The sequence below is a fragment of the Eurosta solidaginis genome, chromosome 4 (genome assembly GCF_040869045.1).
Source record: "Eurosta solidaginis isolate ZX-2024a chromosome 4, ASM4086904v1, whole genome shotgun sequence".
NCBI classification, from domain to species: domain Eukaryota; kingdom Metazoa; phylum Arthropoda; class Insecta; order Diptera; family Tephritidae; genus Eurosta; species Eurosta solidaginis.
Window position 1 is genome coordinate 172656908 of NC_090322.1, and position 15575 is coordinate 172672482.

Genomic DNA, 15575 nt, shown 5'->3' on the forward strand with positions numbered 1-15575 from the left:
AAAATGAAATTTCACAGGCTCGAAAATTATTTTTTTGGGTATGCGTAGTGGAACTTTTTTCCTGAGCCCAAATCCTATCGAAAAATCAATGGCGCGATATCGGTTAATAAATCGACCCAGTCTAATAGACAGCCTTATAATTTTGATAGAACGTGAAAAAATTGATTCAAGAATCGACTCGTGTAAAGGGCCGTAAATTTTAGGATTTCTCTTACCAGTAAAATGTAGAAAATACCTAAGAACAATTTGCATAACATTCAGCTAAGATATCATTTACATAAATCTAGCATGAAAACCCCTAGGTAGCTTGATTTTGCCTTTTTTGTGAATATGGCTATTTTTCAGAACTATTTGTAAAAACTCAAAAGTTCTGTAACCCCAACAGATAGTAAATTTGTGTTCCACAATTCTCTTTTTCCCCAGTATCCAATTCAAAGATTAATCCTAATCTTTTACCGTCTTCGGGGAAACACTTTTTTATGTATTAATTTATTTAAATTTATATTTAACAAATAAATTTGCAAAATATATATGGAGGCGGGCTTCTAGGCCAATTTGCCACCCAAGTCGGTTTATACTCCGTGGAATAAATTACGTTTTTTGAGCGAGAGATCAGGTTCTATGGTTTATTGGGGTTCCTTGCTGTAATCAAGCAATGTTGTCAGTGCGGAGTTAGAACTAGATGTGGGACAATCAAGAAATGCTTTATAGTTATTGGGATATTGCACTGGCTTTCTGTAATCCTGTAATTTTGGAACATGTGCAAATATCCGAAGGATCGGTATTAGATTATATATCCCCGGGATTGGTTGATCTAATAGGAATATATGTACATGTACATTAGGGCAGGTCAAATTGTGGGGGGAAAAAAACTTCAGGTGCACATCCAGTTTCTGAATCTATGGGTCATACTGAGTAATATTGTCCATGGGACTATAGGTCTGAAATGAATTTCGAGCCTCCCTAATTTTGTTAGAAAATTGTATATCTCGATCCGAATAAGGGCTCTCACAAATAAAAAAACATGAAAATAAATGTCAAATTCAGATTCGGATTGGGATATACAATTTTTTAACAAAATAAGAGAGACTCGAAATTCATTTCAGACCTATGGTCCCATGGACAATATTACTCAGTATGACCCATAGATTCAGAAACTGGATGTGCCTTTTCAACAATAAATGTGACCCACCCTCATGCGTCTTTTAGGAAAGCATTTGAAACAAATAGCGTCTGTTAGATACATTGTTGTTATTGTTGTTGTTGTATTAACGATATTATTTTATTTAGAATGTTAAAGAAATAATAAAAAATAAATAGATACAAATACACATTGTACATACAAATAGTTTTACATACGAGATTAGGTGAATCAACTTGCACTTTTGAGAATATACTATATTACTAAATCATTGCTCACGTGCAGAATTCAAATCGCTCTATCAGCATAGATTTATACTATGTGTCTACCAACCCCAAATTCCGTGTTTTCCAGTTCAACCAACTGCTAAAACATGTCTAGACATGCCGGGAAAGGCATCGAAAGACGCGTTTTAACCACGGTATCCACGGCACCCCTAGTGTGATGGTAGCGTGCATCGCCTACCACACTGAAGGTCTTGGATTCAACTCCCGGGCAAAGACCAACAATTAAGAAAGAAAAAAATTTCAGTTAGAATAAAGTTTTTCTAAGCGTGGTCGCCCCTCCGCAGTGATTAAGTTAACATTCCGAGTGTATTTCGGGCAAGAGCTGCTCAGTGAAAATTCATCTGCCTGCCTTGCGCCAATTTGTAGGGAAAATTAGAACGGAGCACGACTCAAATTGAAAGAGAAGCTCAGCATAGATCTCTTTGAATGTTAATCGTGCCAAGTATTTTTTTTATATTTATAATCCTACAGCGGCGAAAAACAAAAAATTATATTTCAGAACCGCCACGGGCTGTCTTCTTATGTCCCCAGAACACGACCTACATAATGAGGCGAGAATACTTCCCATCAGGGAGAAAAATTAGATGCTAACCAAACAGTTCCTGTTTAATACCCAGAAACCTGGGCATCCCAACAGACATCTGATTGATGAGCCAACACCGCCCAGGGGCTTAAGAAGTCATCTCCGTAAGCACTATGAGGAAATAAGGCACCTGAGAACTCAGCCGTATGAAGCTAAAAAACACAATCAGGTCCTCAGCGAACTCCACAAACAGGCGTCGGATCTTTATGCCTGGAATTGCCCGGTGAATCCAGTACTCAATGAACAGTACCCAAAACTTGCGGAAGAGGAACGCATACTCCCCAGGAAAACGCGTCACTCTAGCTCAACTTCGATCTGGATACTGTAACAGGTTTAACCCTTACCTATCCAGAATCAACCCCGACATACAAAATGTATGCCCTGCTTGCAATGTATCCCCACATGACACCAACCATCTCTTTAATTGTAATGTGGAACCAACGCCTCTAACACCCCTCTCATACCCCTGTCCAAGTTTCCTTGGACTCCCGTTAGAGGATATTGATGACAGAGTTTGGGTATGGTGGAAACGTAGTATTAGTAAATACTTTATGAGCTGAGGTAGGGAGATTTCGAATGAAATTCTGAATTTCCGCGGTTGTTAACCCTTGGTTGGTAGAAGTAAAGGGTTAATTCAACTGGCCATTGCTGGAAGGAACGATACTCCTTTTTCGTATTTTACACACCAGCATTGACACACACAATCATCACCTACTGCATAAAAAGATCGTTCTAATTTTAAAAAATTATGCTTTGGGGTTACTTTGTATTGCTATGCGTTAAAAATATCGTTCGCATTTGGGAAAAAACGCATTGGTAGTAGAAGCGTGTTTATTTCCTTTTCAAGACTTTAGTTGTACATATTAACAATTTTGCATTTCCTTTGCTTTAACATGGCAGTGCTTAAATTTACAACTGAATTAAAAGTTCAAAAATTAATATAGTAAAAGTATAATTCATAACCACTAATGTAAACATTAACGTTGTCCGGAATATGATATAAACGCGTAACAAAAAAACAAACCGAAACACAAACTCGTGTTTTCGAATTTCGTGGAAAAACTTATTTTGTTACATTAAAACTATTTAATAAAGTTATAACGTTAATAGAAGAAAAAAATATTGTTTTATGTATACAATAAAAACGAGATCTTGTCTTGTTCACATAAAGAATCTCACGCCTTTTTTGTGTCCATAGCAATTCTTAAATATATGTAAGAGTTTTAACTAAATTACGCAGTTTTTTAAATACATACTAGCTATCATAAATTAAATAAAATGTGTGTTCATTAATGGGATGCGAAACAGTAAACCAAAGAGATAATATGAAATAAAAATTAAAAATATGTGAATGATTTATGCTGACTAACTTTGTTGCTTGTTTATAACTATGAAATCATTTGGCTCTCCTTCCACTTTTTTAACAAATCACCACGTTTGTACTTATAACATGGCACTGGCAGCTCCTCAGTTATTTTACGTAAATTAAAACTATCATGACTGCTTATACTTTTGCGTTGTGCAGGTGCACCCCACAAATCTGATAGAGCAGGACCGCTTAGTACCGATGCCATGCCACAATTCACTGTCAACGGTGTCACTAATTGAGTGTTGTGCGATAGCAGTGATGGGCGTGTCTTATATGCTGTATGACTACTATGAGCATCGTGGATAGGTTGAAAAGCTCGTGGTGTAGTGGCATCGTACGTATTTCCTTGTTGCGCTGTTAAATCTAAGCTTTCGTTGGCGGTGTTGAAGGAGCTCTCACGCGATGCGTTCAAACGATCATTTTGACTTTCAAACCCCGACGACTGTGATGAAGCACGCGACTTGTTCTCGCCAATAGTTGACATCATTGGCTGACGAGTTTCTGGGAAAATCTTGTTAGTATGATTTAAAGCGCCACCAGCAAGCCATGATACTGTAGTTGCTGGTGAGACTGCTGAGTAAACATTACCGGTAAGGCAGGACGTACTGAAACGTGATGGCGTGAGTAAATTTGTTGCTGAAGAAGGACGCGCATGTTGCTGCTGCTGATAAATCGAATTAGTTGAGAGAGAAAATGGTGAGTTCAAAGTTGCTGAATGCACAGAAAATTGTGGCCGATTCGCCGAGGAACAGCTAGCACGATATTGCGAAAAACTTGTGTTGTGTTGATTAGGTAAATATTGATTATAAGGCTCACCATTGAATGAGGTGCGCAGTAGTGAGGCATTTGCACTAACATTTCCATTGTAAGTCTCACTTTGACCAAACATTGTGGAACGTGGACGTTGATAATAACTACTATTCAGCTCTAAATTTGACGCAAAATATGGTGGACGTGAAAAAATTGTGCCAGCTGTGTTGTCAGTATTAAAAACTCCTCCAACAGAGGGAGCATATAACGATTGCTTTGAATGAGAATTTGTCTGTGCATCAAAGTAGCATGATTTAAAGCTGGAGTTGGGTGAAAATTGTGTACGTGGCATATTGTTTATGGAGTATGTCGAAGAAGTCAGTGGAGACTTATAAAGCAGCGATTTTTGTAGTGATGTATCTTCTCCTCCACGTATCGAGGTGCACCGTACGGTGCTAGCATCACTGCAATTGAAATGCTGACTCAACATACTAATTGTATCATCATCGCTTAGATAATCCTCAGAATAGATTTTATGAAAACTGTTAGCACTATTATCGTGAAGTTTAGGTGAAATTTCCACTTCATTTGTCACTGAAAGTAGCAATGTCAATGCTGATGCGATGAGCTGTAGATAATATTGAAATATTTGAATAAAAAGTTTTTTGAATATATAATACCTCAATACTACAATGAAACGCTATATCTACTGAGTCCTTATTTCAATCAATATATAGATTAAAAGTGCCCTCTTAAGCAGACTAGTGGAACATCTTTAACGAGCTGCTAAATGCACGTTCTAATACATATACTACAATCAACAATGTCATCCCATCAACAATTATTATTAATTACGTGAAAAATACTACTAGAGGTTTACTATTAAGTCATTATATACTTACCAATAATACATTTGGTGGAAAATATAATTGTTCTTCAATTAATCCACCAGCAAATGCAGACCATAAAGCCAATAAAAAAGTGAAGCGTGTTAACTTGAAGCCATCAATTAATTTGTACCCAAAAGTCATGACCAATAAAGTAAAAGGATAAACGAGTACATATAGCGCAGAAAAGTTGATGCGTGCAATTTTTGGAAATTTCAATCCCAACGAATACAAAAGCATCATGAAAATTGTGCGTATGAATAATTTTAATTTTTCCAATAATGGATATGCGCTAATTTCTGATATGTACGTGGTGAAAACACGAGCTAGCGCCAAAACATGAGACATTGCAAAGAATAACTGCTCGCCAAAACGGTCGCCCAGAACAGTAGTTATATGTTCCCGTTTCAATGTTGGTAGCATATAGCATAAGCAAATTAAGTTAATTATAGTGAGTATGGTGATGTGCAACGAGAGACGGCGCTTCCAAAGTTGACGTTGTACTTGACGAATATGATTGAAATGTGGTTGTTTTAACGTCTCGGCACCTTTGATAATGAAATCAAGAAATTTGGAGCCAAGCACTATTTTCTTCTTCTCATGCAGTACTTTACGTAAATGGCGTTCACAAGTACCACACAGGCGGTATTGCTCCTCTAGTTTAGATCTGAAATTTGTAGTTAATAACAAAAAAAAATTGGATCATATTTAAGTGAAATGTACTTATAGCAGTGAAGCTCTGCATCAAATCGCGATTCACTTTTAGGTTCAAATTGAGCCAACTTTTCCACTTTTAAACGCTGTGCCTCATTGCATTCATGACACAGACCATTATTTTTAGTTGCGCTCAGCGCAGACACTGATGTGTCACGCTCTGTTGAGGACTGATCCAATCTAGCTATACCAACAGACTTATTACTGCAATTGAATTGTTGAAACATATCGCGATTATAATCGCCATCATTAGTAAAACCATTGTACTGTTCACAATCTGGGCACATCCAGCTATTAGATTCCAAGTATGGTACTCGAGTGTTTTGATTACAAAACCAGCAATTGACAGTCACAGCAAAGTTTGATCTAAAAATAGATAACAGTCAGACATGTTAAGTCAGTTAATTTACATATTAGTTATAAAATTTTGAAAATTTATACAAAAAGTTGTACGTCCATAAATGTAAAAAAAAAAAACTTTTAACCGGTTGCATGAGGTTATGTGCACTATAAGTGTGGACACTGATATTACCGAATTTTCACGTAGAGTTTATGTAGCAACAAAAAACAAACAAATATAAAAGCTAGAACTGGCAGTACGCTAACCGCCAGCGAAAGTAGCACATCATTAATCATTATTTAACCCTATTAAATAAATTTGTTTCCTATATAAAAAAAAACATGCGCGCGGCAATCCCACGCACAACTCCTTCAGACGTCTTGTCAATTTTCCAAATTTCAACGTGAGGTGAATACATAGCGGAATGATACAAGGTGGCAGCATGGTGACATACCTACAAACATAAATACAAATTCCATGTACTTTGTTTTTGTAAATTCGATGGACAAATGTCAAAATCGTACGGCACCTTAAGTTGATGTATCAAATCAAATAAAACAAGTAAGAACGGGACTGTCTTCGGCTGTGCCGAAGACTTCATACCTTTCATGAATGGGGCTGAACAATAATCTTATCCCGTTCGTAATCTCCGAATAATCGGATGTATAAGATAAGAAATATATAGTGAACAGATCTACATACCTTAACGATTTTTAAGATAAATATAAAATAAAAAACAGGTAGGTACTTTGTGTGAGGATGCAAAGTTTCAGGTTTTTTGTGGTCTGCGTGTAAAAACTATGACTACGAATCACGTATTTCAAAAATATATGACGAAAACGTAACTATTTGATGAAATTTGATGAATTTTGAAGATTCTAGCCGTAAAAAAGGGGTCAAAATGACAGTTTATATGAAGTATATAATATATATACGACCGATCTCTATGATTTTTTCAGACAACAATATATGCTATATACGTAAGCATTTTGTGAAATTTGAAGCTTCTAACTGTTAAAACGGGGCAGAAATTGCGCAAAGTTTCTTATCTGAACAATCGGTGGTATGAGATATATACTATGTGTACCACCGATCTCAATGATTTTTTCAGACATCAATATATGCTATACACGTAAGCAGTTGGTGAAATTTGAAGCTTCTAGCTGTTAAAATGGGGCCGAAATCGTAAAAAAAATATATATATACTATATATATATACTATATATACCATCATATATATATTATATATATCACCGATCTCTATGATTTTTTGACACAACAATACATACTATATACGTAAGCAATCGGTGAAATTTGAAGCTTATAACTGTTAAAATGGGGAAGAAATTGCGCAAAGTTTCTTATCTGAACAATCGGTTGTATGGGATATATACTATATATACCACCGGTATCTATGATTTTCTCAGACAACAATATATGCTATACACGTAAGCATTTGGTGAAATTTGAACATATCTAAACGATTTTTAAGATAAATATAAAATAAAAAATAGGTAGGTAATCTGTGTGAGGATGCAAAGCTTCACGTTTTTTGTGGTCTGCATGTAAAAACTATGGCTACGAATCACGTATTTCAAAAATATATGACGTAAACGTAACTATTTGATGAAATTTGATGAATCTTGAAGCTTCTAGCCGTAAAAAAGGGGTCAATATGACAGTTTATATGAAGTATATAATATATATACCACCGATCTCTATGATTTTTTCAGACAACAATATATGCTATATACGAAAGCATTTTGTGAAATTTGAAGCTTCTAACTGTTAAAACGGGGCAGAAATTGTGCAAAGTTTCTTATCTGAACAATCGGTTGTATGAGATATATACTATGTATACCACCGATCTCAATGATTTTTTCAGACATCTATATATGCTATACACGTAAGCAGTTGGTGAAATTTGAAGCTTCTAGCTGTTAAAATGGGGTAGAAATTGCGAAAAGATTCTTACCTGAACAATCGGTTGTATGAGATATATACTATATATACAACCGATCTCTATGATTTTTTCAGACAACAATATATGCTATATACGTAAGCAATCGGTGAAATTTGAAGCTTATAGCTGTTAAAATGGGGTAGAAATTGCGAAAAGTTTCTTATCTGAACAATCGGTTGTATGAGATATATACTATATATACAACCGATCTCTATGATTTTTTCAGACAACAATATATGCTATATAGGTAAATATTCGGTGAAATTTGAAGCTTCTAGCTGTTAAAATGGGGCTAAAATTTGCGAAAATATATATATATATACTATATATATATACTATATATACCACCATATATATACTATATATACCACCGATCTTTATGATTTTTTCAGACAACAATATATTCTATATACGTAAGCATTCGCTGAAGTTTGAAGCCTCTAGCTCTTAAAATAGGGCAGTAATTACGAAAAGTTCCTTATCTGAACAATCGGTTGTGGGGGATATATACTATATATACGACCGATCTCATAAATTTTTTCAGGCAACAATATGTGCAATATACGAAAGTATATGGTGAAGTTTGAAGCTTCAATCTGTTAAATTGGGTAAGATATTACAAAAATCCTCTTTTTCTGAAAAATCGGTTGTATGGAGGATATATGCTATAGTGGTCCGATCCGGTCGGTTCCGACAAATGTCTAATCGGACACCCAAATACACCTGCTCACCAAATTTTATCAAGATATCTCAAAAATTGAGGGACTAGTTTGCATACAAACAGACAGACGGACAGACGGACATGGCTAAATCAACTCAGCTCTTCAACCTGATTATTTCGGTATACTTAATGGTGGGTCTATCTATTTTCCTTTAAGGACTTACAATTTTCGGTTTCGTGACGAAATTAATATACCATTTCATTTTCATGAAAGGTATAAAAAGGGTATAATCAGCTGTTCCATGCTGCCACCTTGTATCGTTGCGCCATGGGTGAATATTTTAAACACCTGCGAAAAACCGGTAAATTTTTTTGACAGCACATATACTTGGCAGCACTGTAAATCATTCTGTGCTGCCATCTAATGCATTCCGGTAAATAACACAAGTCAAGGCCAATTAATAGTGACATAACCATAAAACAATAACCAGATAAATCAGCTCATCGAAACGAAATCAAGGTAATCGATTAATGGTGCCATACCATAACGCTAACAACAACAACAGCAGCTAACGCCATAACCACAACATAGCAAAGCAATTGGTTTTTGGTTTCTCGCCCTATCCATAACCAAAAAATATTTGAGTTGGTGAATTTAAAAACTTTTTGTAGATTTTATTCATTATTTTGGATACGTTATGACTATGAGAGTCATTTTTTGTGGAATACGTTTGTAATTTTTTGCATTTTCTTAATTTTTATGAAATTTTCACGATTTTAAGTTAAGGCACCATTAATCGATTACATTTGAGATGGTTATGGATATGGGTATGGTTACGACTATGGCGTTAGAGTTAAAGGGCGAATTAATGGTGACTTATAACCATAAAGCCATAACCAGATAAAACAGCTGATCGAACCTACCTTATGGAAATCAATGTAATCGATTAATGGTGCCATACCATAACGCTAACGCCATAGCCAATCAATTCTCGCCATATCCATAACCAAAAAATATTTGGGTTGGTGAATTTAATAACTTTTTGTAGATTTTCTTCATTGGTTTGAATACGTTATGACTAAGAGACTTATTTTTTGTGGAATATGTCTGTAATTTTTGCGTTTTCTTCATTTTTATGAATTTTTCACGATTTTTAGGTTAAGGCACCATTAATCGATCACATTGAGATGGTAATGGATATGGGTTTGGTTACGACTATGGCGTTAGGGTTAAGGAAGTTTAATTTGGTTTTAAGGAAGTTTAATTGGCCCTTCAGTTGTGTGATTTCGGGTGAAGCTGGAGACATTGGTGCTTTATCGGTAACCGTATCGGTAACCTTATAACAGCTGATTCGACCAATCTTATGAGAATCAATGCAATCGATTATTGGTGCCGCTAAGGTCGTCACCGTATCGTAGCCAACCAATTGGGTTTTGGTTTACCGTCGTAACGATAAACAGCTGATTATGTTAGGGATACGGATACAGCGATACGACATACGGCACCATTGACTCCGGCTTAAATAATTATCCTCGTGTTCCAATGGTACATGAACCAGATACGAATAGAGATTTAACATGCAAATGCAACAAAAATGTGATCCATATGTTTACATTGTTGCATTTACATGTTAAATCTCTATCCGTATCTGGTTCATGTACCATTGGAACACGAAATGTTTGCAACTAACGGCACACACTTTGCCAATTTTCTACTTTTGAAATACGTACGCCGTTTCACATATGTTACACTTAATTGGCAATGAGTTTTCGAATCGAATTCGAAATCATTCCGTTCTAGTCTGTTCGTCGGAGTGGATGTGCAGTGTCATCTTTGGCTCAACTGCGATTTTTCGCGCTTTTTTGGTTGAGCTGAAAATTCAAAAAGGCCTCAAGATTGCCTTTTTGCTTCCTTCGGGCGTTTTGGCGGAGTTGGGAGATGCAATGCTTCCCTGACCTGGAATCAGGGTGGTGGTTTTGCACTCCTAACAGGAATCAGGCGTGGTTATATACATAGCGAATCGTAACGTGGACCTGGGTACCCCTAGAAAGTGAGTGCTTTAATAGAGGGTAATTTTAATACCCCTGGGCGACTAGGGCCTCGAGATATAGGCGAAAACGTTGATCAGGGTTTTTACATTATGGGTATCAAATTGTAGCTGTTGATGTGTCTCGAGATATAGGCTAAAATAGGGGCCCGGATACACCCAGAATGTGTGTATTATGCATATCAAATGGAAGCTTTAAGTAATTTAATTGTGATATTCGATTTAGTCGCATCAACCTGGCAAAAATAAATATGCATGAGAAGCCGAAATAAAGACATGAATAAATAATACCCACATACATATTTACACACGTCCTATTCGCTTTGCCTGAAATTTGGTATATTAAATTCTAGTCTAACCTGTATTGATCACGTTAATGCTGTTGTGGGTAAGGTCTATGGCACTCTGCGTAATTTGAGACAATCAGCGCTCTACTTGATACTCGTCGAAAATTCGCCTTACAACCTATTATGCCAATCATAACATACTCGGAGTTGGTATACAGTAATTTTGATTCAGTATCCGCTCATAAAATGAAGGTGGCATTCAATTACATTACTCGTTATGTCTATGGGTTGCGCAAATTCGGTCACGACTCTTAGGTTGTAACCTTCTTGAGTATCAAAGGGCTAGGAGTTGCACGTTTCTCTTTCGCATACTATCTTTTCAACCCGCCTCCGTATTTGTATGAAAAACTTGTATTCAATAGGTCAACTCGGTCATGCACTCTAATGCTGCCCCGCTTTAACCATATGGCCTCTCGGCTGTTTTTCGTCAACACCATACGTCTCTGGAATTCAATTCCCACTTCAGTAAGAAACTCTCTAAACCAAAATAATTATAGGCAAATTCTTAAAAGTTTTTTTTACATTCATAATATTTAAACCTAACAGCAAATGGTCTGAAACCTTAACTCACTATTTCCTGTATAACCCCAACCCTTCTTCTTTCCCTTTTTATACTCAGTTGAGCAGAGCTCACAGAGTATATTAAGTTTGATTGGATAACGGTTGGTTGTACATATATAAAGGAATCGAGATAGATATAGACTTTCATATATCAAAATAATCAGGATCGAAAAAAAATTTGATTGAGCCACGTCCGTCCGTTAACACGATAACTTGAGTAAATTTTGAGGTATATTGATGAAATTTGGTATGTAGGTTCCTGAGCGCTCATCTCAGACCGCTATTTAAAATGAACGATATCGGACTATAACCACGCCCACTTTTTCGATATCGAAAATTTCGAAAAACCGAAAAAGTGCGATAATTCATTACAGAAGACAGCTAAAGCGACGAAGCTTGGTAGATGAGTTGAACTTATGACGCAGAATAGAAAATTAGTAAAATTTTGGACAATGGGCGTGGCACCGCCCACTTTTAAAAGAAGGTAATTTAAAATTTTGCAAGATGTAATTTGGCAGTCGTTGAAGATATCATGATGAAATTTGGCAGGAACGTTACTCCCATTACTATATGTACGCTTAATAAAAATTAGCAAAATCGGAGAAGGACCACGCCCACTTTAAAAAAAAAAATTTTTTTAAAGTAAAATTTTAACAAAAAATTTAATATCTTTACAGTATATAAGTAAATTATGTCAACATTCAACTCCAGTAATGATATGGTGCAACAAAATACAAAAATAAAAGAAAATTTCAAAATGGGCGTGGCTCCGCCCTTTTTCATTTAATTTATCTAGGATACTTTTAACGCCATAAGTCGAACAAAAATTAACCAATCCTTTTGAAATTTGGTAGGGGCCTACATTTTATGACGTTAACTGTTTTCTGTGAAAATGGGCGAACTCGGTTGATGCCACGCCCAGTTTTTATACACAGTCGTCCGTCTGTCCTTCCGCATGGCCGTTAACACGATAACTTGAGCAAAAATCGACATATCTTTAATGAACTTAGTTCACGTGCTTACTTGAACTCACTTTATCTTGGTATGAAAAATGAACGAAATCCGACTATGACCACGCCCACTTTTTCGACATCGAAAATTACGAAAAATTAAAAAAATTCCATAATTCTATACCAAATACGAAAAAAGGGATGAAACATGGTAAGGTAATTGGATTGTTTTATTGACGCGAAATATAACTTTAGAAAAAACTTTATGAAATGGTTGTGACACCTACCATATTAAGTAGAAGAAAATGAAAAAGTTCTGCAGGGCGAAATAAAAAACCCTTAAAATCTTGGCAGGTATTACATATATAAATAAATTAGCGGTATCCAACAGATGATGTTCTGGGTCACCCTGGTCCACATTTTGGTCGATATCTGGAAAACGCCTTCACACCACTCGCTTTTAAACTCTCATTAATACCTTTAATTTGATACCCATATCGTACAAACTCATTCTAGAGTCACCCCTGGTCCACCTTTATGGCGATATCTCCAAAAGGCGTCCACCTATAGAACTAAGCCCCACACCCTTTTAAAATACTCATTAACACCTTTCATTTGATAACCATATCGTACAAACATATTCTAAAGTCACCCCTGGTCCACCTTTATGGCGATATCTCGAAAAGGCGAACACCTATAGAACGAAGGCCCACTCCCTTTTAAAAATACTCATTAACACCTTTCATTTGATACCCACATCGTACAAACAAAGTCTAGAGTCACCCGTGGTCCACCTTTATTGCGATACCTCGAAAAGGCGTCCACCTATAGAACTAAGGCCCACTCCCTTTTAAAATAATCATTAACTCCTTTCGTTTGATACCCATATTGCACAAACGAATTCTAGAGTCACCCCTGGCCCACCTTTGTGGCGATATCTCGAAATGGCGTCCACCTATGGAACTAAGGACTACTCCCTTTTAAACTACTCATTAACACCTTTCTTTTGATGCCCATATTGTACAAACAAATTCTAGGGTCACCCCTGGTCCACCTTTATGGCGATATCTCGAAAATGCGACCACCTATACAACAACCACCACTCCCTTTTAATACCCTCATTAATACCTTTAATTTGATACCCATATCGTACAAACACATTCTAGAGTCACCCCTGGTCCACCTTTATTGCTATATTCCGAAACCGCATCCACCTATAGAACTAAGGCCCATTCCCTTTTAAAATACTCATTAACACCATTCGTTTGATGCCCATATTGTATAAACAAATTCTAGGGTCACCCCTGGTCCACCTTTGTGGCTATATCTCGAAACGGCGTCCACCTATGGAACTAAGGATTACTCCCTTTTAAAATATTCATTCACACCTTTCATTTGATACCCATATCGTACAAACGCATTCTAAAGTCAACCCTGATCCACCTTTATGGCTATATCCCTAAATGGCGTCCACCTATAGAACTATGGCCCACTCCCTCATAAAATACTCTTTAATGCCTTTCATTTGATACACATGTCATACAAACACATTCCAGGGTTTCCCTCGGTTCATTTTCCTACATGGTTATTTTCCCTTATGTTGTCACCATAGCTCTCAACTGAGTATGTAATGTTCGGTTACACCCGAACTTAGCCTTCCTTACTTGTTCTTTTCTATTTTTCTATTTAAGTTATTTGTTCCGTTAAAATGTTATAAATTTAAACATAATTCACATAAATTATTGTAATTTACATAAATTGTTACTCCGTTTGTTGTACGATAATATACTCGTTGTCTTAATGTACTAATAATGATTGTTAAATAAGTGATAAATTTGCTTTTATTAGTATTTACGATGCTTTTTTCCGGGAAGTAGACCAGAGACGGACTGGGGCTGGGACTGAGACTCGGAATGGGACTGGAACAAAATACATACCACCCTCTGGGACTGGCAATAAGGGATGGAATGAGAAGAACTTGAGAGAAGAGAAATGATAGAAGAAGGAGACTGAGAAAGAGATGGAATGAGACGAAAATGGAGATAGATGAAGCGAAAAAGACGAAGGGAGAAGTGAATAAAAAGATTAGGAAAAGTGTAGAGGGGGAGGGCAGAGTTATACGGAAAAAGCTTATTAAAATGTATGCAGATAGACCAAATTTAGGGCAAACGTCTGCCGGGTCTGCTAGTTACATATATGATCAATCTGATGATAACAACAATCTGAAAAAAGAACCATCAAGATTCAACCTGGCGTTATGGACTAACGTCCGTGCCATTCAACCAAACCCCCCCGCCCAAAAAAAAAAAAAATATTCGAAATCGAGAAAAGACAGCATATAAAATTCTTGTGATTACGAGTATAGCAACATATGTATGTAAGTGTGACAAGAAAAAAATTTATTTTAGGTACATTCGATTATTGGATACAAAAACATTTAAACAGCAATATGTCGGCACTCTGATGTCTGTGAGTGTACCCGGCCTGTAGTATATAGCAATATAGAAGTATTACATATATAGGAAAATAAGAATAAATATTTCCTATTGAAATTTATATATAAATGTATTTTATTATTTCACTAAATGTTAAAATGTTCATTTCTAAGTCCTTTTCCTTTCTCTGTGTCTTCTTTCTTCATTTGTTAAATACTATTCAATCTATAACCAGCCAAAGGTTGTCATCACTACTGCTGTCTTTTAATATTTATTAACTACTTTTCTTTAGTTTTAAGATTTACATTTACATACATAAATATTTCACTATTGTCCGTTATATTTAATTTAATTTGATTAATCTAATTTATTATTATAAATGTTCAATTTTTATAGCTCATGCTATTCATGACTAGCACTGTTAAATAATTTGTCAAAATTGTTGTGCTAGGAACAAATTTTCAAATAAATACAATACATACAATACTATGAAAAATATTTAATGACTGACTCAACTATGAACACTTGTTGAACAATAT

General features: G+C 35.9%; 1 protein-coding gene across 2 annotated transcripts; it reads right to left on the reverse strand.

Moving 5' to 3' along the window:
* Window positions 1–1232: 1232 nt before the first annotated feature.
* LOC137250640 (uncharacterized) lies at window positions 1233–6469 on the reverse strand. Of its 2 annotated transcripts, none has more exons than XM_067783793.1 (4): window positions 6264–6469; window positions 5741–6097; window positions 5033–5684; window positions 1233–4758 (listed from the first exon to the last, which is right to left on the reverse strand). In XM_067783793.1, exons 1-4 carry the CDS (start codon window positions 6365–6367, stop codon window positions 3400–3402), a joined length of 2472 nt encoding a protein of 823 aa, XP_067639894.1. In that variant the 5' UTR covers window positions 6368–6469; the 3' UTR covers window positions 1233–3399. The 2 variants fall into 2 exon arrangements, with proteins under 2 accessions (XP_067639894.1, XP_067639895.1); XM_067783794.1 differs by having other exon boundaries at window positions 6217–6355.
* Window positions 6470–15575: the final 9106 nt, after the last annotated feature.

What these genes read in the sequence shown, in the direction of transcription:
- LOC137250640 (XM_067783793.1), bottom strand. Translation starts at nt 6,367, where the DNA reads ATGATTAATGATGTGCTACTTTCGCTGGCGGTTAGCGTACTGCCAGTT. An exon ending in GCAGAGCTTCACTGCTATAA is followed by an intron (nt 5,685 to 5,740) that starts GTACATTTCACT and finishes TACAAATTTCAG; the next exon opens with ATCTAAACTAGAGGAGCAAT. An exon ending in TTCCACCAAATGTATTATTG is followed by an intron (nt 4,759 to 5,032) that starts GTAAGTATATAA and finishes TATTATCTACAG; the next exon opens with CTCATCGCATCAGCATTGAC.